The sequence below is a fragment of the Agelaius tricolor genome, unplaced genomic scaffold (assembly GCF_023055355.1).
Source record: "Agelaius tricolor isolate 1412-34295 unplaced genomic scaffold, bAgeTri1.0.p SCAF_2, whole genome shotgun sequence".
Classification (NCBI taxonomy): domain Eukaryota; kingdom Metazoa; phylum Chordata; class Aves; order Passeriformes; family Icteridae; genus Agelaius; species Agelaius tricolor.
In genome coordinates, this window is record NW_027269262.1 from 47,986,589 (window position 1) to 48,010,531 (window position 23,943).

A 23,943-nucleotide genomic window follows, 5' to 3' on the forward strand; every position below is an offset into this window, starting at 1 on the left:
TAAATGAGGTATTTCAAATGAATCTGTCGACATTCTTTTCTGTCTACAACAAATCTATTTTAGGGAGCAAATTCTATTTTAATAAGAGATGATTTCTGAGCTGTGAATAACATCTTGCAGTTGAAAGTAACAGTTTCTAACCATCTTTTCAACAAAGCTAAAATTTGTCTGGAACCAAATGTACTCTTGAAAGACTAGATGAGCTCCTTCATTCCAGCCTCACCACAAAGGTTTCTCTCAAGTAATATTTATAGTGCATTTTCATTTCTCTTGACAGACTTAGCATAACTGCAAATGCTCATCTGGCCATTTCACAAATATTTGATCCAGAAGACTAATATTTATGAGTGTTCTGATTAAGTAATTAAGAAAATATGGGCTATCTAGACTTAAAAGAAGAATCTTCCATTCCTGTCTTTAAAAATAGGCTTGAAACTATTGCCTGACAACTCCCCTGTATTTTGGAAAAAACACCAGAATTGATACCTCATATTTGCAATCCAGAAAGTCTAAGATAGACCTCAAAAATATCTGGTTAGCTGGATCTGAATAGGATATGAAGAAAGAATTCCATAAAGGCTACAGATCTTGTAGCTTTCTCTGAATATATTTTAAATTTAGATTTCTATTCCAAACATCTTCATTGCTAGTATCCAGACTACCAGGATTCATAGGGATTCAGTATGATAGGAGTGCTAACAGTAAGACTTCAATAAAATCACACAAGACAACCATGACTATATGTGTTTATGAGAGTTTTTGTTGCTCTGGAGCTAAGTAATGTGGGTGCTTTCAGGAACAGCAGAGCATCTCTTTCCAATGCTCAAGAATTCCTACTCCTAAGAGTCTTCCACAGCAACCAAAAACCTGTAGATATTATCTTGCTAATTCTTTCCATTCTTCCAATTTGGATTTTTCCTTTTGCAGACTGTCCTACTATAATTTCATGTGGATTGCACCAAGGATTTCTGACTGGATCTCTCTTTGGGGTTTATTCAGATTTATTCAGGCTGCTTCAGGAAGTCTTATATAAAACTGCTGCTTAAGTGCCCCACACATTTATTATTCCATCCTATCTTTGTGCAAAACATGAAAACATATGCTGTAAAATATTATGTGCTGCAGCTAAACCTGTAGGGCAGCTCAATTGCTTAAATGATCTTGCCAATCAGATGAAAAGGAGCAATTCACAACAGGTTAAGTGCCCTGTAACAATTAGGAGAAAAACCCTCATGTTCCGTTCCTGATTGTGTTCCGTCTTGGCAAAAAAGAATTCTGTTTACAATCATGCAAGTATAAAGACTCCCAAAGTCCAGCCAGGAGGAAGAATCATTCCAAAGGCATAATTTAAAAGCAAATATCTCAGTTGTTTCAGCAAGGACTCTGTTAACACTGGGGACACCAACTGAGATATGAGCTGCTATCTGAATCAATAATCAGGAGTGAGAGTTGCAAAACATGCCTAGAATTGAATACAAGGAAAAAATTTCATCCACATAATCTTTCCCATGTAAGTGAGCAAGAGCCTGAGAATAGCCTGGATTTTGTAAAGGGGCCAATCCCCACCTTGGGAGAGTATAAGTTGTCCTAGCAGCTACCAAAATTGGAGGGAATATTTAAGCCAATGGCAGACAGAAAACAGCTCCAAGAGAAATGCAGCTGTAAAGTGTGTTACCATGTGATTTCTCTGTGTCTATTTCTAAATAGAGATTTTTTTTTCCTTAAAATTTTATAAGCATAAAAATTTTTCTCAGTTAAACCAAAAACTGCCCATTGCCAGAATCATGACCATGGAATCATTCTTTTATATGTACTTCTATTATTTTGTATCTTTATTTTTTTCCCTGGTGATGTTTTTATTTTGACAGGGAAATGAATAAATCATACTATAATTACTTATTGTAAAATTCAATCATTTATTTGCTAAAAAAATTTTTAATAGAGTCTTTGCCTTTAGAACTGGTGCACCAGCTATTGACCACTCATCACATCCAACCCTTGAAAACAAGATGCTATTCAAGGTGCTCTGAAGGAATGGCCATGTTTCAGCTGTGGGAGTGATGGGAACTTGGCACACAGTTGAAGACAATCAACATCATGCAACAAAACTGTAGCAAATGAGCTGCTGTAATATGTCACCTTCTGGTTTGTACACTAATTACCTGGTTGGCAGGAAAAAACCTATGTGCTGGATAATTTCCTCTTTCTGTGGCACGGGCTATTTCTATTCTGAAGTCTGGCTGGGTTCTTTGTTATCTTTATAATGCTACTGCACTCCTTTTTCACCCTCTGCTTAGCTCTTTAACAAGTGTGTGAAATTTGACTACACTAATGTCACTTAATCTCCTTTAATTACCAAACTGCTTCTTATTCAGATCCTGATCAACCCAGAAACTCAGTCAAAAAAACCAAAACCAAAACCAAAGCAGCATGTAGGGACATGATCTAAATCTAGATAAGTCCTAATAATATGTATTAGAGGTCCTACCTGTATCAAACCAGCAGGACAACTGTAGTAAAAATCAGAGGCACATGTAGAAAAAAGGGCGAAAAAGAGAAGAGAATTGAAAAGCTAGCAAAAAAGAAATAGTTGAGGGCTAACAAGTAGACACCTCATCCAAGAACACCAGAACTGTCATGTTCTAATTAACAATGGGAATTACCAGCTGACTTGAAAAGATCTTGTACAGACTGAAATTTCTGCCCCAAAATGGAAGCAATAGATTATGCAGCCAAAAGCCTGACTGCACACATCTCCAGAGGTAAAACAGAAAATAACCTTCCTTATTGAGGCAGACAAAGAAAGAGCTTTTTCCTACAGTCCATCCAAGATCTGGAACACAATGGGTTCATACTGACACACTACTGCCCTTAAAAAAAAAATAGGGAAGGTATCTACGACCAGATGGAAGCATTTATGTTTTCCATGTAATACACAACAGCCATCAAATGAAAATGGCTGAGAAGGGAAGTGAGGAAGTTCAAAACTACTCTTTTGAGTAGAATAAATGTGGTCTGTTTTGCTGTAGGAAAAAACCCTAACGCTCTCAACTGAAGAGAGTTCAGAAATTTTCTACTAAAATTATGAGCTACAATCTTCTTCAATTACAAGACACTTAAAAACAATAAGGCTTGATTCCAATTCATAATTTGAGGGGAGAAAAAAAATCCACTTCAATAAGCAAAATGCCTCTGATTTCCTTTTTATGCCTGTTAAATGGAATACACTGAAAATGAGAATCTATGAGAAAAATTCCTGAGAAGTACTGATACTTCAGAAATACCAGAAGGAATTCCTAGCAGGTGACAGCTAAGAAAAAAATGTTCCTTAACCAATCTAAAAATTTGAAGAATTTCCAATGGGAGTTTGCCTTGAAGATGTTGTCAAAAGACAAAATCTTTACAAGATGACAATTTACAAGATCAAACTCCAGAATGCAAAGGCTTCTTGAACAAAATGGAAGTTGTGGAGAAAAGACTATACTGTTATCTGAACAAAAATCTATTCTAAAATGAAACTCATTACAGTATTAACTAAAAATAAAAATCTAAAAATAACTAGGGGAAGATAGGAAACATAAATAGACACAGAAAGGAGTAACTACATCAAAACATGGACTAAGATTGATAACCTACCTGAAATTTCAATCACTCTAAGACTCCTGGAAAAACTCTAGAATGTGGCAATTGAGCAGCATGAAGTGCATTAACAGGAAAAGACACATCTAAAATTATTCTATGTACTTTTATCTGACTACTCATCCACTGAAGTCATAAAATACCCAAAATATTATTCTGGTTTTGTATGTCTAAAAATATTTTTCTAGAATGAAATCCAGACTTATCAAAATTATATTAAAAATTTCACAATGAATTCTAAAAATTACTTAAGCATATAGAAAAAAGATACACCTAGCTATGATGTACAGAAATTGTCAAGCACACCTGATTGCACAAATTTTTTTTCCTGTATTGAGAGATACAGAAGTGGATCATGTGGAAGTACTAACTGATTCCACTTTTCAAACTCTGGGGAAGGGGAGAGGTAAATAACTAACCAGTCTGAAAGTGGGTCTCAAAGTACAGTGTCTGGTACTTGGAAATGGCTGGCTATGCCTTATTACATGTTCTTATTTTCATCTGCTAAATCAGAGTACCATACAACCATAAATTTATTATGGAAATTCCTCCAATTATTTTTCACAACAGCAATTACTGCCAGTTGTCACAGAGGTGCTACATGACTGAATAAGAAGAGATAAGATCAAGACAATTTTGCATTCAAGATATAAAATATAATCATGATGTTGTAGAAGTGTTGGCCCCATCTTCTATTCACCAAATACTGCACATTGTAATCACTGTATTTGAAAAACAAGAGATGTAAAGATACTCCTTCCTCAAAAGTGCATATAAACAATGCTAATACCAAGCCATACAGTGGGAAGTGTGATGTGAGAAAAAATTAAGTCTTAAATATAAGCAACCTAGGTATGAAAACAGAAAAAAAGAAACAAAGAAAGAAAGGAAGTGGAGATGTGATACAGAAGTAGAGAGCCAGAAGACTTTAAGAAGCAATAACAAGTAATTGTTTGAAACAATACCTTCCAGAACTATGTGTATGCAACACAGCCAAGTGGTTCAAATCTGCTTTTCTCATACCTGAAAGATTTCCATCTGTTTCATCTGTCGGAAGACTGGCAACACTGGTAGAATCCATTCCTTGCTGGAGGTCCATGATTTTCCTTCGTAGTTGTTCTATGTCACTCTCTTTACTATCCAGCTGCATCTGGAGCTCATTCCTGTACGTAGATTCTTCTGCTAGTTGCTGTATTTATATATACACACACATAGTTACTGTGTTACCAAAAACATGGCAGCCAAGTATTTTGAAAAGAAAATCATATCTATATCTACATCTATATATATATATATATATATATATCTATCTATACATACACACATATATATGTATATATATATGTGCATGTATATATATTCCACAGTATGATTAAAAAATTAAATTATTTTACCGCTTGCATTTCATTAAGCTCTTTCTGGTATTTCACAACCATCTGATTGAATTTCTCTTTTTCTTGATTAAGTTCTAATTGGAGCTTTCGGTTTTCCTTCTCCTTCTTCCTCAAATCTTGCATGTTAGCTTTCTTTCTGTCTATTTTAAAATCTTTCCGATTCATTATCTCAGCCAGTTTGTTGACAGCCTGTTAACAAAAAGGAGAACCAGTAAGAAAAATTACATATACAGCATGTTTCATAAAAAACTTCTCAGTTCCTCTAGTTGCAGGATCTGATAAAAAAAAAATCCCTTCACCAACAGAAATGGCCCTTACTCAGAACTGAAGTAATACTGAAAAGTATACAGCATCAAAACTTGTTCTTTCAAATGTAAATTTAACAATGCACATTGTACATAATGGTGAATATAAACTTGATTTCAAAGGAACTAAGAGTTAGTTCACAAAGGCAAAAAACCTGAAATACTTCTGTTAATGCAAAGTAATAATTGCTATTAAATTGCATACAAAGTTGTACCTGTGTCTTCAGAGTTCTTTCAGTGCTTATGCTCTTCTCATATTGCATTCTAATATTACTGATTTCCTCCTCTTTTTTCATTCTGTAATCTGTTAAAATAATATTCAATTTTGAGGTATTTTAGTACAAGGTAATTATTTTAAAACTTAATTACTTCTATAAGTGCTTTTTTTTTCCATTCTGTTTTCCTGTTGCTTCCCTTTTTGAGCAAAATACAATTTACAAAGACAAAAATTACCAGTTTAACACCACTGCAATGACAGAAAATGACCAGAAGGATATATCAGAAAGGTACAAAGCTGAAATACTAAAGCCAACATCAAGCCCAAAATAATATGGAAGATAAATAGCAATGTCTTCTTCCATTTCCCATTTCTTCACATATGCTTCAGATTCAGGCATGCTTCAGAACAGATAAATTAAAACTCCAAATATGACATACCTTCCTCTTGTTTCTTAAATTTTTCACTGATTTCTGTATTTTCCTTTGTTATTAAATCAACATCTTTGGTTAAAGTGTTATTAGTTTCTTCCAGCTACATGAAAAGAAACACATTTTAGAATAAAGAATTTGACATAAATTCTAAAACTATCTATAATACTATTATTTTAAATACCCTTAATTCTATAACAACTTAGAACACCTTCTGCCTATGTGAACTTGTAAAAAACACTACTATTCTTGTGCTGGTTTGATTTACCAGAAGGCTCAAAATACACCTGTCCCAGATAAAAAAATTATCACTGCAGAACTGACAACACTGTTGTATGGAAACAAAAATCAACTTAAGCAGAGTTAGATTGTCAGTTATGGAATGTGGCAATTTTAATGTGTTGTACTTTGGAAAAACTAGTGAGTAGAGGCCTGATACCGTGAATCCAGACAAAAAAGTAGCTGACAGATGCTATAACTCCAGCATTAAATTTAGAGTAGATACAAGGCATTTACTGCTAATCATGAAAATATGCATATTTATGCAATTTACTGCATAAATCATGAAAATCAGGATAAAAACAAAACTGAATTTGGATTAAGACAAAGTAGACATAGGTAAATATGTACAAAGCTTGCAAAAAAAAAAAAAAAGAAAAAAGTTGGAAAGGAAAAACCTCAACAACTTTGAATATGTTTCACTGCCACAGCCAGGATCACTTAACATGTGAAAAATGTGAAAAACCAGACATAATTGTATTCCTAAATAAAGGTTTTGTTTGAAGCCTATACAAATAATTCTGTATGAAGCTGTCAGACAAAATTATCAGAAACTTGAAACCAAAAATATATTGGCAAGAGGGTATTCCTTTGATGCCACAGACATAGTCTTCTAAATGCTGCTTAAGAAATAATGGTATTCTGTAAATCTCAAGTTTAAAAAAGCAAATTCATGAAATAAACACTATTTGCACTATCTTTTCACAGAGATGGAATATCCACAGAAGCATTAACAGAAAGCTTTGAGCAACTGAGCCAAGCTCAGTTACATCTGGAACTTTACACCCCCAGAACTTTTAAGAATACATGCACAGCTGATGCTAAATGGGAAAAAACAATGATAAAATAACTATGCTACATATGGCTTGCTGTTTGAGACTTTTCAGTTAAAAGACATTTATCAAGCTCATATTAACATCCAAAAGCTATGCTATAAAGCGTCTTCAAAAATTACATTTTGGGGTTTGGGTTATGAAACTTGAGACTCTCAAGAGGCTTTTTGTTTAAAGACTAAGTTACTTTGCAATAAGAGTCTCTAATACACAGCTCTACAAATTTACAAGATTTAAATAATACACTTGGCAATGACAAGAAGTAAATACAAAAGGCTTAATAACTGAATTATAGACATTCACTTGACTTTCATTCTGGCTTCACCTCAGATTAATGAATTTTGTTTTGATGAATTCACATTCATTCACATTCACATCATGTGAATGTGAATTCATCAAAATTGTGAATTTTGTGACATGACAAAATGTAAAGGTTCCAAGTGAGCCCAAAACTTAAGATACTTAATTAGTTATCACTTACAATCACAACAGGACTTCATTAATTAAAACCATGAATTTTGGTTTCCAGCCAGAAGAGATGTATACAGGTATAACAGTTAATTTACCCTTCTTATGATGATGTCCTTATCAGTCAATTCTTGTCTGTGCCTTGATGCAGCTTTTTTACTCTCCTGATTCAGTTCATAATACTGTTCTTCAGCGAGCGCCCGTGCCAACCGTTCCGACTCAGCTTTGGTTTCAGCTAAATCCAACTGGGCAGCAAGTGTTTCTCTGTAAAAAGGACATTAAGATTTCCTTTCCCTATGTAAAACATTCCAAATCTTCAGGAAAACTATCCAACCCAAATTATACCACTCAGCTAATGGTCATTATCTTAGTTTCTTAAGAAAAGCAAGAGCTACAAAACTGCATTCTGTACACTTGTATCTTTTGATGGTCCACACAAGCTACAGCAGCAAGCTTACTGTGATTTTCATTAACATTTCAATCATCCATGAAACACCAATACGGATTCTCCTGTCTTCGAGGAACAGAAAATAAAACTAAATTATATGTACAGAATGGTCCAACAAAAGATACTTAATCCACATTTGCCCATTATCATAATTGCCATAGTTATATCCAAGTGAGAAACGTTTAGGATGAACATAAGATTGCAGAAAATAGAGAGGGAATAGAATACAAAGCATCTATGAAAAGAAGTAAGAAAATAAATAACCACAAGGAGAATAAGGGAAGTCTTGCCTACCTTCTCCTCCCTCCCCATTTCTTTATGTTGGTTACCACTCATGAACAACTTGCAGAGACAAATATATTTTCCTCCTACACCATATTTATTAGCACAACATCTTTTCTTTCTCCCTTTCTTAGCCTACCAAACTGCTGTACAAAATGAACACTGTACATAACCTCTGCCCTTCAGACTGCTTTCCAATGTCAATCCTCAAGCAGAACAAGAGACACAGACTTTAGAAGAAACTGTACTTGATGCGTAAGGCCACAGTCTCCTTCTTCAGAACATAAAATAAATTAAGAAACTGGAAAAACAAGCTTAATTTTTTTTTTCTTATTTGATAGCTTAGAAAATAGTACATCACAATTAATGGTTGTTAATAATAACTACTTTAGCTGTAATCAGAAATATACTAAATTTCAAAGACTTGGTTACCTTTTTCTCAAATTATTTTACTGACTATAGAAATATATTAAGTAATTATCAGGATAATACAATCAAATTTTAAAAGCTGGTGAGATGATAACCAAAAATGGAATGTTTTTCAAAATTTTTGAAATCTTAGTAAATTTTCAGAGAAGTCATTATTCTTCTTACAGACATGATAATATCCAAAGCAAATATGAATAACCATATTTGGCTTTGTGAGTCAGTATAGTTAACATCCTATGTATTTGCCACTTACAAGGTGTTATGGAACACTTTCGAGGCCTTTTTCTAAAGGAATTAAAACATCTTAGATCTGATTCAAAGTATACATGAGTGAGACAGTATTACAAGGAAAAATTTAGGTGTATGTGAGAAACATAATGGGCATACTTTTCATTTTGCAATTCCTGCATTTTTCTTTGTGTTTCTTTATTCCTTTCATCAATTTCCTCTTTCAGTTCCTTAACCTGAGTTTTGTAAAGTGTCTGTAAAAGAAAGCATAAAAAAAATCATTATTCAAATTCCATACTGAAATTCCTCATTTTCAGACTACCTTAGTTTGAATTTGTCAAACCCCGACACATGCCAATACTGTCATTAGTAAAATTTCCTCCTTCCTTCCTCTCCCAGATGCTTCTTTACTGTTTCTGTTGGGTAGGGAACTGATATGACCAAATTAGTTTTCAATTTCTAGTGTGTTTTCCTACATAGCTGCACAAATAAAGGTGCTGCAAAAGAGACAGAAGGCACTGTGACACAGCAGAACAGGTCCCCCAGACACAACAGGGCAAAACTGCATCTTGAAGCATCACTTGTCTCAAAATGTTCATCCAACAAGCCTAACATCATTCTGTGCTTTCACCTGTTCCATTCTCTTTGTGTCCATGTACCTTTTCTCTTAGAATCTTAAGCTTTTTCTTTACCGACTTAGTAAGTGATTCAGCTGAGGTCTGATTTATGTAAATTACTTACTGCTGTGAATTACTTCTGGGTTTTATTACTATATTGTTATTATTACCATCACCCGTAATTCTGAAAGTTAAAATCTGATCTTCTACAGTAAACTACTTTTGTAAATATTCAGACTGAATTATGAATGACTTATTTAAACTACAAATTAGTGAAAAAAGAAGAAACTGAGAAACACAATGCTCTGCATCTTCTTATAAGCAGTATGTCATGGAGAAATACAGAAAAAGCCCCTGTAACAGATAATGAAATGATAATCATATGCAGTTTAGTAAACAAAATTTTTTACTGCCTCTCCCAGGAAAAACCAAATTTAAAAGTATTTCCCAAAGTGAAATGAGTCTGTCCATATTCACAAATGTATTTGAAGTTCAGGTGTTACAGAGAATTTTATCCTATTGCTTCTTTTCACAGAGACGAAACAGATCAAACTACATCTATGAAATACACATTTTGGCTACCTGGAGTACCCAGTATGGTCCTTCAGCAATTCAGGTGCAGAGAAGGTAGCTTTTTAGAATAAGGAATACATGCAGAATGCTACTGCGTCTATGGTTCTTAAATGTATGTATGGTAGATGAATAGCATGAGCTATTTCCCAGTAAATTTGGAGATTTTCAACTCTCTATAAAGTTTGCAATTGTATCAGAAAAGTATCTCCTTTCTAATCTCAGGATGAGAACAACTCTGATGAAAAATTCAGGTAAGAGTTACTCAATCTAATGTCAGTTTGGACAAACAAGAAAACAACATTCTAGATACAACATCTAATGTTCTCTAATATTTTGTTCATCGTTTGTATTTCAAGCAGGATTTTCTGAACTGCTGATTTATGCAAGGCTGTTACTTAAATTAAAACAATTTCAGTTTCAACTATTCACTGTTAAAGGATTTTATATCAAAATTCCTTACACACAATTCCTTACAAGTCTTACCGAAAAATACTGCTCAGCTTCAAGCTGATCCTGAAGCTCCCGCATCTGACCTTCATTTCCTCTGTACTGTCTTTGAAGAAATTAAAAAAAAGGAAAACATTTAAAAAGTCAGCTACTAACAAAAGACAAAGACAATTTCTAACCAGAACAGCACTCTACAATGATCTTCCAATTGCATACATATGACTTCACAAAGAGCAACAGTTTGCTGTATCTTAGAATTCTGATTTAACACAGTTCTTATTCTAAAACAATGATCCTTGTAGAGTACAAATTACATACCCTTTCAGTATGTAATTTAGAAGCCCAGAAGTACTCTAAATGGAGAAACATTAAGCCAGCTGAAAGAATATATGATAGAAGTCTAATTAATGAAAAATGTCTTCATTTTAAGATAAAGAAACATTAAGAAAATGAATTAGGCAATGAAAGGGAACTATTGACTCCCATGTACTAAAAGTCCCATATGATTTAGTAAGTAGCATCAGAGTCAATCCATAAAAAAGTAATTCAAATAAAAGAAGCATACATACACATATATATACATATATATATATATACACACACAATCATGTATATGTGTGTGTGCCTTAACACAGAATAGTGAGCCAAGAACTGTTCTGAATTGTAGCTCATAACAAAAATATTCCAACACTGAAGGCTATATAGAAATCATAACAGGCAGCTACATAGGAATCATAACATGCAGCTAAAAATACTCTTTCAGTTTAGGAAAAAATGCCTATGCTCCAGAGAACTTTATTCACTAGCAGGAACAGGCAAAATAGTACATGTATAATTAAGCAATTTTTTCCATTTTACTTCACGTTTTTACTTACTTTGCAAGTTGAGCCAACTCAAATTCCAGTAATCTCTTTGCTTCCAACAAGGTATTGATTTCCTGTTTCAGCTGCTTCTCAGAACCCTTCAAGTTATCAGCTTCAAAAGCTTGTGCCTTTAATTCATTCTGTGCCATTATTCGCTTATTCGTCTCTTGTTCTAGCTTAAGTGTCAGATTCCTTACCTAAATGAGAAATATTTCCATTTAGGAGCCTTTGCTAAATAACCAGTTGCATGTGGCTGAAGAGGTTTCACATATGGATTATTTTATAGTAAACACCACTGACTAGATGCTACACTGTGTAACACATGTCAAAGTATTCCTGAATCTCCAAACACTTCAGTGTAATAACCTCACACAAAGCTGCTGCCCTTAGAACGTATGGCTATGATGCTGCAGAATGATAAAGCTTTCCCATTTTTAGTTATTTCAAAGTCCCTAATTTAACTTATCTGAAAGACAACAAGTGAAGGAACCTAAATTGTCTGCAAACCTCTACATGGATTTCAGATCGTAAAAATCTCTCACCCTAGAAAAAAAATGCAGCTTATCAAGTACATAAAAACTAATTTACATGAGTTGTGACCCCTAAGAAAGGTGTTATAAAATTCATTCCCACTGTCCTGTAAAGAAAAAGTAAGAATGAAGCTATTATTCTTAGTACCTAGTTTTCACACTCAATATTCTAATTGCATTTCCTTGAACAAAAGGAAAGAATGCAAACTAGACAACACAAACTCAGACCTGTAAATCATCCACATCAATCAGACTGCACAGTCAAATTCACAAGCAAATTTTTTTCTTTAGAAAAAGAGAAAACACAAAAAAAAAGGTGTTATATTGAATTGAAGTTCAAATATGGAAGACATGCTAGAGTTATGAAACAAGCAGAACTTACCTAAACCTACTTAGGCCAACAACTATCCTCAATTCTACTGAGAGTTGTATTATATAAGGAGCTCAGTATAAGTGAATTTAATTTTCTATTTCTCAGTTCAACTCTAATTTCTTATTTATATAGAAAATTATTACTGATGAACCTTTTACTTACTTCATCTTCCAGTCTCTCCTTTTGCTGAAGAAGATGTTCCAGTTTCTGCTGAGATTGCTTCAGGTCAAAGTCCAACATGGAACACTGTTTTTCAGCTTGAACTATTCTATTTTCTGCCTTTTCTCTTGCTGCCCGTTCTTCCCTTATCTTTTTTTCCATTTCTAAAAAAGATTAAGGAAATAAAAATAACAAAAATTATTACATAGCATCTGCAAGCATGCATTTGTAAAAACAGTCATAAATATCCTAATATTTTTCAGACCTTTTTGTTCAGCTATATAAGCTTTTCTGCTATGTGATTTTCAGCTTTTCTGCTGTTTGTTTTTCTTTTTTTTTTTTTGAAAGAAAAAAGATCCTGGCATTATTACAAGGAACACTAAAAAATAAAAATAATTCCATTCTGCATTCAAAGCACTGGAATATTATCATGACAACTGAAAGATAAACAGTGAAAGAAATAAAAAGCATAGATTCTTGAAGTAATTATTTTGACGTAAGGCAAAGTTTCATTTCCATGAATGGAGAATAGCAAAAGAAAAAATGCTACCATTATTGTTACTTCTAAAAGCCACATTTAGGTACTCATGACCTTCACAGGAAAACCTGACATGTTCAATTACAAAATCAAGACACACCTTTGATTCATGGATATACATCTATAAAAAAAAATTCTCACTTCCCTTCAGACAAGCCTAATACAACACTGGTATTTTTAATGCAGTTACACAAGAATGAATGCCCTAAGACATCTCTCTTGATAATGCATTCTTTCAATTCTGTTTAGCATTAGACAGAAGCTCAAGATTCAATAGCATTTTAGAAGCCATGGAAGGCTTTGAAGTAAGATATGTAAAACATTAGGAAACAATAAATTTTTATGAAATAGCATGTTAGAGAAAATAATTTTAAACATGTAGTTTTCACGTTTTAAGATTTTAATACACATTTTCTTTATAGAAAGGATCAAACACTGGTGCAAGAGTACTACAGTGTAACACAATGTGTATTGAAATATCATAATCAGAACATGCTTTATTATGTATTCACCTGAAACTTGCAGGAAACACTTACCACACATTGCAACTGATCTTGCCTCCTCTATGGACTGGTGTTTGTCAGTTAACCGCGCTTTTGTCACTTTGTGCTCATTCACTTCCTGTTCTAACCGGTCTTGTAAGGATTTCAGCTTGTAGTTCAAATCTATCTCTAAATTATTCTTTTCCTAAAGATAAAGAAAAAGTGATCAGATTTCTGTAATACCTGAAGAATCACATTCTTATTCCCTTCTTTAGTATTACATTTCTGTTATCAAGAGATTATCAATGTTATTTTCCACGCTTAGCAAAGAACAGTAACAGACCAAAACTGTACTCAGTGCTCTGGAAAAAATTTCACTAACTTTTTTTCAGTAGTCTACAAATTTGCAAGAAAACGGAAACTTCTCCATTTGTATAATTGGTAGTCACCTAAACTGGAAACATACAACTAACAAACAGACATCCTAGAGCACAGAGGAATCTGAATTATTGTTACCTGGATGGATTTGGGTTATTTCATTCTAGGATTGCCAGGCATTAACAGTAATTCACCAAACAAGCACTGGAGATGTGCTTTGAGAGACAAGCACTGGCCTTTGAATGGTTTCTTCACATAACAACAAATTAGAATTGCTTGTCCCCTTCCCTCACAGGCTGTTCTATCTCTGGTTTATTCGCACAGACCACAAAGCACAGCAAGTCTTTACCTGATCTCACCAGACAGAGTTAACTCTGCAGTCTGTCTGGAGAAAAGGTGCAGGATTTCCTCTTACTGTTTCCATCATATGGAAGGGATCAGAGATGTTAGAGGAACATTTAGAAGGAAGGACGGAAGGACAGAAAAAAATTCCGCACCAGAGTTGATTAAAAAGCCCTGCCTGGCACCGATCCAGTCAAATTAAAATCCCGTAAAGATTAAAAAAGAGAAAACACCCCCCACTCCCACTCCAAAAAAAAAAAAAAAAAAAAAAAAACCAAACAAAACCAGATTTTTAAAAAGTTTATAGATTTTCAGAAGCAAGTCTTTGCAGTCATAGTTAGGCAGGCAGAAAAAAATTCCTTGCTACTGGCAGTAGAATTGGATCCTTGAATCAGTGATAATGAATGACAAACACAATTTTCATGCACAATGCTACAAGTAAGAACCACCTGAAGACTTGGAAACATCAATAACATTTGAAAATATAGTCAAAAGCTGACAAAGAGCATCAGCCTCGACATCATTTCACCATACCTTTTCTGAATGATTAAGCATATCCTGTGCTTGTTTTCTTTCTGCTTCCACTTTTTCAAGATTGTTTTTAATGTTTTTTACTTCTTCTTGTAAAGCTGTAATCCGAACTGCCACAAAAAATTAAATATCACTCAATATTTGTTACGTTATTTAGATCAATTGTCTTTGCAACTTCTATTGATTTCTGGGCCCATAAAATATTTCAAATACTTCAAATTGCTCAGGCATGCAAAGGCCATACATTGTAGAGCAAACTGACCTATTGAGACACTCTTTATGCATATAATCAGTAACAATTCACAAAAACTAATCAAGCAAAAATGGTTTCTGCCTTCCATCACTTCCATTATCTAATATTCAGAATTTCTTTCATTAACCCAAGTTCTGCTAGGCTATGGAACAAGCACCTGTAAGTGATGCTAACTTCATTAATGGGTAGATAAGGCACATTACACAGAAAGTCAGTTTCAAACAGATTTTTGGGTACTAACACAACATTCACCTAAGTGTGACTCGGACAATGGGGAAGTCAGGCACTGAAACAGGCTCCAATTGGAAGGTGTGAAATTACCACCCTTGAAAGTGTTCAAAAGATGTGTAAATGTGGCACTTAGGAATGTGGTTTAGTAGTGGATTTGGCAGTTCTGGGTTAACAGTTGGACTCCATGATTATTTTAGAGGTCTTTTCTAACCAAAACCATCCTATGACTTTAAGTGCTATGACTTATGGGAAAAAGAACTATTCCTCAAACCCAAAGCATCTACCCTTGTGTAGTGTAAGAGTTTATATGAAATACTAAGTAGAATCATGTGGTTTTGAAGGGACCTCTGAAAATCATCTGTGTCCCTGTCACATGCTGGGACATCTCTCACTAGACCCTGTTGCTCAAAGCCCCATCCAACCTACCCTGAAACACTTCCAGGGACAAGGCACCAACAGTTTCTCTGGGCAACCTGCCCCAGGGTCTCATCACCCTTATTATAAAAAGTTTCTTCCCATATCTAATGTAAATCTACTCTCCTTCAATTTAAAACCATTGCCCCTTGTCCTGTCACTACAGACCCTGGTAAAAAGTCTCTGTCTTATACACTCCCTTTTAGTAGGGAAAGGAGAGTCCTCATCTAAAAGACCTCATGGAAACTGAATACTGCAGACAGATGGTTCAAAATGGCAAGTTAAGAGTCAGGGTCCATTAGCACAGCCACAGCCATGAACTAATGCATCTGAATAGTTTCTAGTTTGGAAGAATCAATAGAAATAGTAGGAAGTTTCAAGCATCCTGAAAAAAAGGATTTGGCAACTGCATCCCTTATTGTGCTCTTAACCGTGCTTGTAAAAGTAATGTAGAATCATCATAAAAGAAAACAAATGCAATTTAACAAAAAAAAAAAGCCTTCTCAACACATGAAAGAAGAGCAAGTCCAGGATATACCAATTTGGCTACTGCACAAGGCAGTAAGACAGTGTTGCACTGTATCAGCTCTTCCTATTTTTGCACCACTGGACTCAGAATTTTAGTCAGTGCAGCCCCAGACTCACGATCAGTGTTTGATACTCTTTGATTTTGATATTCTCTCTCTCTCCCAAGAGCTGCTCAATATGATCAGGAAGGCAGATCCGATCTTCAGAAATTGTTTAGTCACACTTTGTTTGCAGGTTGGCTTTCCTCCCATTACCAAACTCTACTTCACTTAAGTAGGGTTTATCACAGCTTTTTTCGTTAAGGTATAAATTCAGAATAATTACCCTGTAGTTCTCCAATCATTTCAGATCCATGACTTCTGTCTCTTCGTTCTGACTCCAAAGCTGCTTGTAGTTGGTAATAATCTTTCTCCACCTGCAGTTTTGTGCTTTCCAGAACTCTGCACCTTTCCTGCAGTTCTCTATTCAGTGATTCTACCTGACTTAATGACTTGCTCATTTCTGTGTTGCCCTTTCTCAGTCTTGCAGCTGTGTCAGATTCTGTCCTCAGCAAATCATTTGCTTCTTCTAGCTGTTAAAATAAACCAGACAAAGATTCTCAAATATAAAGATTATGGAGCCAGTTTTGCTACATTTGAATGCTTAAATCTAAGAAATAATTAGGGCAAGGAGCACAAACAACATACTTGTTTTTGTAACTGTGTTATCTTCTCATTTGAAATTTGTGAATGCTGGCTGATTTTTTTCAAGTCTTCCATCTGATCTTTTAGTGTGGACACTAAAGAGAAATTGCACCATTAATACAGCATACTATAAAAAACCTAGGGTTTTATTCTTGTTTTTTTACACAAACATGCTCCAAAATATTGTTTTGCATTGATAGGTCTTTTGTCGACTTTTTGCTTCTTACATATATTTCTATGTCAAATTTTGTGCTTGCAGACCAACAACACAGCACAGTGCTGCAGAGTACAGAATTTGAAAATAAGAACAAAAAAAAATTAACTCAAAATCCGTGTTCATTATTTGAAAAGATCCCTTTTCAAACCTTAAAGCTGCACAGCACTTAAGACACTATGACACTAAATTATTCCCCAAAACACATCATATACAGCCTGTGTCAACGTTTGGACAATACTGCATACCTTCATTTTCCACATTACGTCTTTTTTCATTCTCTTGTTCAAATTTTCTTTGGTACTCGTTTATCTTATGTTGTAATACCATCTTTTCTTTCTCAATCTGAGACACTGCTGTTTCCAAGTTCTTCCTTTGATTTCCCTAAAATTCAAAGAATTGGTATTTTATACTTACATTTTAAGGAATGATTGCTAAACCAGTTGCATGATCTCTGCAACTAATTACACATGGAAACTGATTGTTTCAAATGAATAAATTTCTGGCTTCCTTGGAAAGGTTTTCAGAAAAGACAGCTTTTTTAACTTCTACATGACAAATTTATACAATTACGAGAAAAATTGTTGTTAGTACAATTATATCTAAAGTAACTACTAAAATTATTAAGAGACAAGAGAAGGACTCAATAGAAAATCATCTTCATTTTTGTAGTAATTGACTTTGATAAAATCCAGAAAACTTGCAAGCAAGACTAAGTAAAATATTTATCAAAGTAAACATAAATCAGCATGACTAACAGAAAGAAAAGTTTTTGTAAATGACTACAAATAAAAATTTAAGGAAATCTCCCAATGTTATGTATTGAAACATGATCATTAGGTCTCAAACTTGAACACAGAACAATTTTTTTTTAGTCACAGTAAAAATATCTTAGAATCATGAAAGTACTATTCCTAACTCCACCCTTTACCCAATTAAGGCATCTTCAGGGGAGAAAAATATTACCTCTTCATCCAGTTCTTTCATTATCTTGTCTAGCTTTATGTTTGAAGATCTAAAAATAAAACAAGATCATTTAACAGATAAATTATACATACTGTTTTTCTAGTGAACTGATTCGTGACTATTACTAAAGTGAATGTTAATATTTTGACTAATGTTATTTTGTAATGAACATTTAAAGTTGAGGAAGACAATCAACCATTGCAAATAATTTGTAAAATATATCACTAAGTATTTATCAGCTGTGTTACAAATTAAATATGTGAAACTTTAGGTGCCACATTTTATCCCTTAATCTGCAAAAAACAGTGTATGTACACGACAGCCTATCCTGAAGATTAGAATACCCTGGTAAACTGCTAAAACTTCCTCTAGTTATGACCTTCAAATATCTAAAACAGCTCATTAATTCCACAGCAGACAGCTCCCTACTACAGATAAAGGTACATGAATAATATTATTTGAAATATTTGAAAGTCTCTCTGTTGAATCAATGTATTAGAAGACTGAACTACAGAGAGTGTGGTGAAACACACAGTAAAACATCATTTAACTGGGAATAGCATTGACACATCCATTGCATTCCTGCAGGCAGCCATCCCTCTTCAAAGAACCAACAAAGAGGACCCAGACAAGGCTGCCTGGCAGGTAAAAGAAGAAGCAGTTACAATAGTTAGGGATATCTCCTATCTACTAACTCTGCAGTGAATGGAATGACAAACCAGAAGACACAGTTGTGCTCTGACAGCTTCAGTAGTACTGCAGGAAGACAGCTACTGAATATCCTTCAAGAATGTATGTTCTGCTTGTGGAGAGCAATCAGAACCTGCCAACAGTGAGCTTGTGTTTAAGTAAGCAATAGAGTCACATATCCTAAATTCCCACTAGACCATTTCAGTTACCAGTTTACACCTAAGGAGCTTGTACAGCTACACACTATGGTTCTAATTCACAAGTCTAAATTTTTCCTGCATCATATACCTAATGTTGCCTCCTGGGATTATTTAATTCTTCAGGAAAAGATTTCAAAAGGAGAAGTTAACTGAAGGGGAATTTAGTTTGCATGACTCTCAGTAAAAATGTCTGGCTTTATTATCAGAAAAGGGGGAATCTCAACTGTTTGTTCATGTGACTGCAAGAAAAATGCCAATTCTCACATAGCTGCTATTTCAGCATGGTAGAAACAAAACTTCAGAAAGCAAACTGTTGTTCCTATATGTCAGCCATAGAAAAAAAAAAAGTGGTTTTCCAACAAGTACCCTGTATTTAGAAAACACCTAATTAATATTAATAATCCAGTATGTGCCATATATACAGAATTTCACATTTTCAAAAAAAATCAGCACGGTGAGCACGTACCTTAGTCCAATAAAACATCTGAATACAGTGCTCAGAAAGAACATGTGTTACATGGTTGTCAAAGAAAAAACAAATTTCTCTATACCATACTCAAGAAAATTTTAGAATGACTTAGATCTGTGCCTGGAACTCCCTTGGAGAACTACAACGCTATTCTTAGTGTTATCCTGGTAATCTCCAAAGCAGTACCACAGAACTGAAGTGTTAGACATACTTAAATTATGTAAATAATTGAAGTTCAAAGACTCACCTGCACTTTTGCTCCATTTCATCTTTCAACTGCATTTCATTATGTAGCTGTTCTTCTAACTCATAGATCATCTTCTGCATATTTTCCAGCTTTAAATATATATTTGTGAAAGAACATGCATTAAATTTAGAAATTTTTAAAAAGTATTTCATAATATTCAGTTCTGCTTACATTGTATCACAGCTTAGTTTCTTCTACCAAAATAAGACATTTTACCTTATTAAAATGTGATACATGTCCCTTTCTCCCTGCCCCCTCACAATTTAATTACAAAAAGTAAGACATTTTTTTTCATTTGTATGCACATGGAATTTTAGGTATCTTCAAAGTTCACAGGGCTAAGCTAAATCAAATCCTCCTTGTTTTACAGATCTTCAGTACCTGGCTAAAGATATTACTGCAAAAATGTAAGAAAGCACTTTAGTAAGTCTCAAAATTTCTTCTAGCATGAACCACCATGTGTATTTTGCAATGCATCTCCAAGTCAAGCTCCCAACAAGTTCAGGAAGCAGAACCAGGCCAGTCAGTTACTGGCAATGGGGAGAAAGTGCTCTCACCATCTCTTTAGTCAGAGGTCATTTTTACAGCTAGAACTGTACCAAGGTTTGAAAGATAGTAACAAACTTCATGTGTTAATATGGCACATTAGTGCATAGCATGTACTGTTTGCGAGCAGGATAAACTCAGAAATTCATTCCTTTCATGTAGTCTCAAAATATCTACCACCTTCTATTGAAATCTAGGCACAATAATCCCATTCCAACATCAAAATCCTCATTTAACGTGATGAAGGAGCTCATCAAGCCAACCTCCTGTTGGTTGATTCATTATAAACCTATCCACTGATATTGTAAATATTTCAGCCTATTTAATTTTTACACATTTCCTTCAATGCTCTTGGAACTGCATAGAGAAGCACTAGATTCCTAATCTAGACTCTCTTCAAAGCAACATTTTCAAGTGCTTCTGGTGCTTTGCTTTGTTGTTTCCCATTTTAACTCCAAAATCTCAAAAATCTTCAAAAATTAGACATTTCAACACTTAACAGAGCAGCTCTGGAAAACAAATTACTGGTGTGACATAGAACATAACACTATGTGGATCAGACAATGCTTGTAGTTAAAAACAAGGGATGCCTTCTAAATCTAGACTTTGAGGACAAAGGAAAGACCAGTACACAACACATTTATCTCCTTGGTATGAACCACTGAGAAATAAAGCAAGAAGCAAGACTATTTAAAGACTCTCACTGTAATAAGAAAGGACCACAGCAAATGCCCCAAAACAGAGGATAACAAAGGTTCCACGTGATTGCTCTTCCATTTCCTTTTACTCATGTTATAGCCCTTCCAGACAGGGTGCACAGAGGAACTAAATGGGATAGATGAGAACCAGGTCTACAAAGACATCTGGCAACTGAGGCATTTCTGTAGTGCCTCCGACTCGCTCGGACTGCTATCGCATCCTCCTGCGCCTCTGTGTCTCTGCATGTTCTCACATCAGGCTGGACCCCAGGGGACCCATCTGAGCTCGCTGAGCAGTCTAATTATATCAGTAGAGACAACAGGCTTCCGGGCAAAGCTCTGCACAATCTGCTATCAATAGACTAAAGAATACCTCAAGAAAATCCTGAGTTATAGTTAACTCAGTATAAAAGCACGCCTTTAAGCTTTAGTTTGCTCTTGGTTTCCATTTTGAGTAGGAAGCAGGGGAGGAAAGGACTGAAGAAAAGCCTGTTGGCAACAGAGAAGTAAAGAAAAATCCCTCCAGAACTGTAATTTTTTTTTCTTTTTTCTTACTCACTTCAGCATAGTGAGTCTGGTTCTGTACCCTGAGCAATGAAGAAAACCTAAGATTGAGTGCAAAAGAATCTCTTAATCTCCTTTTTCTTAAAATCTAAACTGTTTACAGGTGGTTATGGCAGCACTAAACCAAAGTAAGCAATCAGATCTTCAAAGAGGTTTGATATTCAGTAAAAGGATATAGAATTCTATTTTTGTACAACACCATGGCCTAATTCTGTTAAGTTTTACACACTTGCAAAACAATGAATTTCTTGGCAATTTGTGACACTCATGTCTTTCTCCAAAGACATTCAAAACACAGACATCAAAATGCAGAGAGACCAGGTAGCATCTTGTGTTATATTTCCAGAACTAATTAATTTGCTAACCATGTGGCAACATTACCATTTTCATTGCAGCATGTAATGAAAGAAAAACAGCTGAGAAAGAACTGTGGGGGAAACATACCTTGTAATAAAGACTTAAAATCGATTTAAACCTTCCTATAACACTCAAATTCTTCCAGACCTTCACCTCCCAAAACTGCTAAAGTCACAATACATTTGAACATGTCTGACAACATGGACAGGACTATTGAGGATTCTTCAACTACACACTGAGTAGTATTCCAATGAGTATGCCAAGTCCACTCGGTAACTCTCTTCAAAGTCAGCCAAAAGCCAGCACACAGTTTTAAGTACTTTCAAATACTGGAAAGTCTGGCTTTGTTTTAAAATTTTACTGTATCAACAGTCAAACACTTATAAAGAAAAGAAAGTATATCAAGCACATCAATATACATTAAAAAATCAAGATATTTCACTGATTAAATTCACTTGCCCAGTAAAGGACATAACCAGTTCCCCTGCCCTGTACAAATTTTCTCTGGGTAGTGCCATGTGTCATTAAACCTTTTCATTGCTAGTTTAAGAGAAAAGGGAACACAGATCAGTATCTTTTCTACTCTCAACAGAAAACAGAACAAAATACTAACACAGTAAATTATAGTCAAAGCCAAGATTTATTTTAAAGTTAATTATCAATTTTTGACCATGTTTTCTTCTGGAAATAATGTAATTTGTAACATATCAAACCATTTTCAGGGAACAGTTTGATTTATATCAGAACTTACACAGAATCCAAGCACTCAACCAAGTCTCAAACACCTTAGCATATCTTCCTGGAAACCTGGCTGCTGAGATGTTTGGGAATATGTAACTGAAAGCATTCCTGAGCATTTCTTGCTAGGTGAACTGCTCTAGAAATGCAGATCATCAGTGCCCCAACTCCCAACAGCTTGTGGAGAAGGCTTGTGAAAGAGCAGAATGCCCATGCTTGGTACAGGGTCTTCTACCTTCCACTGAGTTCACTGGAAGTCCAGACTCCATGGCTGCCACAAAGCGACCCAGGATCAATGAGGCACTCTAGAAACACTGCACAAGTACTTTGATATTTCTAAAGATAAAAACTGTGAATCCTTTTCCACAAAAAGTTTTGGCTATTTTATTCAATTCAAGAAAACCAATGTTATATTAAGAAGTGAAATTCTGCTTTTCCATGAACTTTATTAGGGAGGCCATACTAAAGAGCTAAAACTCATGCATTGATTTCATTGATCCCAAATACTAAGATAATTTGAGACATTTCTAACTCAAACAGTTTATGGCATATATGCAGTATATATTTATATATGCAGCAGACTCTTTATTAGGATACAATAAAGATGAAGACATACCACACTTTTGTCCACACTGGAGCCTGTTCTGTTGTCATTGGAATTTTCTGCAGGGACACCTAAATACCTGCAAAAACATTTCTAAAGTTATATTTAAAGAGTTGTTTAAAAGTAAGATTATTATAAAAAGATTAAGATAACAGAGACATCCTAAAATATAACTCCTAGATTTATTGCTCCAAAATGTGGATAATCAAATAGCAACATAATCAGATTTAAGCACATTTAATTGAAAAATTCAATTTATTGAAAGGTTAAAGTACAAAGCTGCAAGAGAAGGCCTCCAGAAAAAAAGGATTTCTGCCAAATACAATACAACCACTTTTCTTTTTTTTAATAACCATTTAAAAAAATCTTTGCTTTCCTTAGTTACAACACTCTCATTGGCTTCTATCCCATAAATATTTACTCAGGCACTTATGCAGCAAGTAGCAGTAATGAAGCAAAGTCTGCAGAGATTGTGTAACTTTCAACAAAGTTACTAAGAGTTCTACACACAAAAAGTTTGCCCTGAAGCCAGTGTTCTTATTTTATGTAAATGTTTTCCAAAAATACCATAAATTTCTAGTTGCGATGAATCTGCAGAGTTAGGTAAATAAATACAAATTACTGTTTTCAAATTCCTTTGGTATTTGATGTGATATTCTTGGCCTGCTAACTGATCTAAAGAGACGTAAAGCATCTATTAAGTGCATCAGATTACGTGAGAAATAACACTCCAACACATGAACTGAAAAAGATGG

General features: G+C 34.5%; 1 protein-coding gene across 2 annotated transcripts in view; it reads right to left on the reverse strand.

The window, feature by feature from the left end:
• ROCK1 (Rho associated coiled-coil containing protein kinase 1) overlaps nucleotides 1-23,943 on the reverse strand; it is an 83,989-nt gene that overhangs the window by 13,930 nt on the left and 46,116 nt on the right. For both annotated transcript variants that reach the window (XR_011677065.1, XM_071418102.1), the window contains exons 11-27: nucleotides 23,201-23,267; nucleotides 19,682-19,770; nucleotides 18,076-18,124; nucleotides 17,358-17,493; nucleotides 16,899-16,990; nucleotides 16,537-16,783; nucleotides 14,790-14,896; nucleotides 13,590-13,740; nucleotides 12,519-12,679; nucleotides 11,466-11,650; nucleotides 10,627-10,696; nucleotides 9,113-9,207; nucleotides 7,665-7,830; nucleotides 5,996-6,089; nucleotides 5,554-5,642; nucleotides 5,034-5,222; nucleotides 4,663-4,828 (exon numbers count right to left, since the gene is read on the reverse strand). Coding sequence is in view for 1 of the 2 variants with exons in the window: in XM_071418102.1 (XP_071274203.1) it covers nucleotides 4,663-4,828; nucleotides 5,034-5,222; nucleotides 5,554-5,642; nucleotides 5,996-6,089; nucleotides 7,665-7,830; nucleotides 9,113-9,207; nucleotides 10,627-10,696; nucleotides 11,466-11,650; nucleotides 12,519-12,679; nucleotides 13,590-13,740; nucleotides 14,790-14,896; nucleotides 16,537-16,783; nucleotides 16,899-16,990; nucleotides 17,358-17,493; nucleotides 18,076-18,124; nucleotides 19,682-19,770; nucleotides 23,201-23,267 (2,153 nt within the window). In the remaining variant the exon portion in view is untranslated. The remainder of the gene's footprint in view (nucleotides 1-4,662; nucleotides 4,829-5,033; nucleotides 5,223-5,553; nucleotides 5,643-5,995; nucleotides 6,090-7,664; nucleotides 7,831-9,112; nucleotides 9,208-10,626; nucleotides 10,697-11,465; nucleotides 11,651-12,518; nucleotides 12,680-13,589; nucleotides 13,741-14,789; nucleotides 14,897-16,536; nucleotides 16,784-16,898; nucleotides 16,991-17,357; nucleotides 17,494-18,075; nucleotides 18,125-19,681; nucleotides 19,771-23,200; nucleotides 23,268-23,943) is intronic.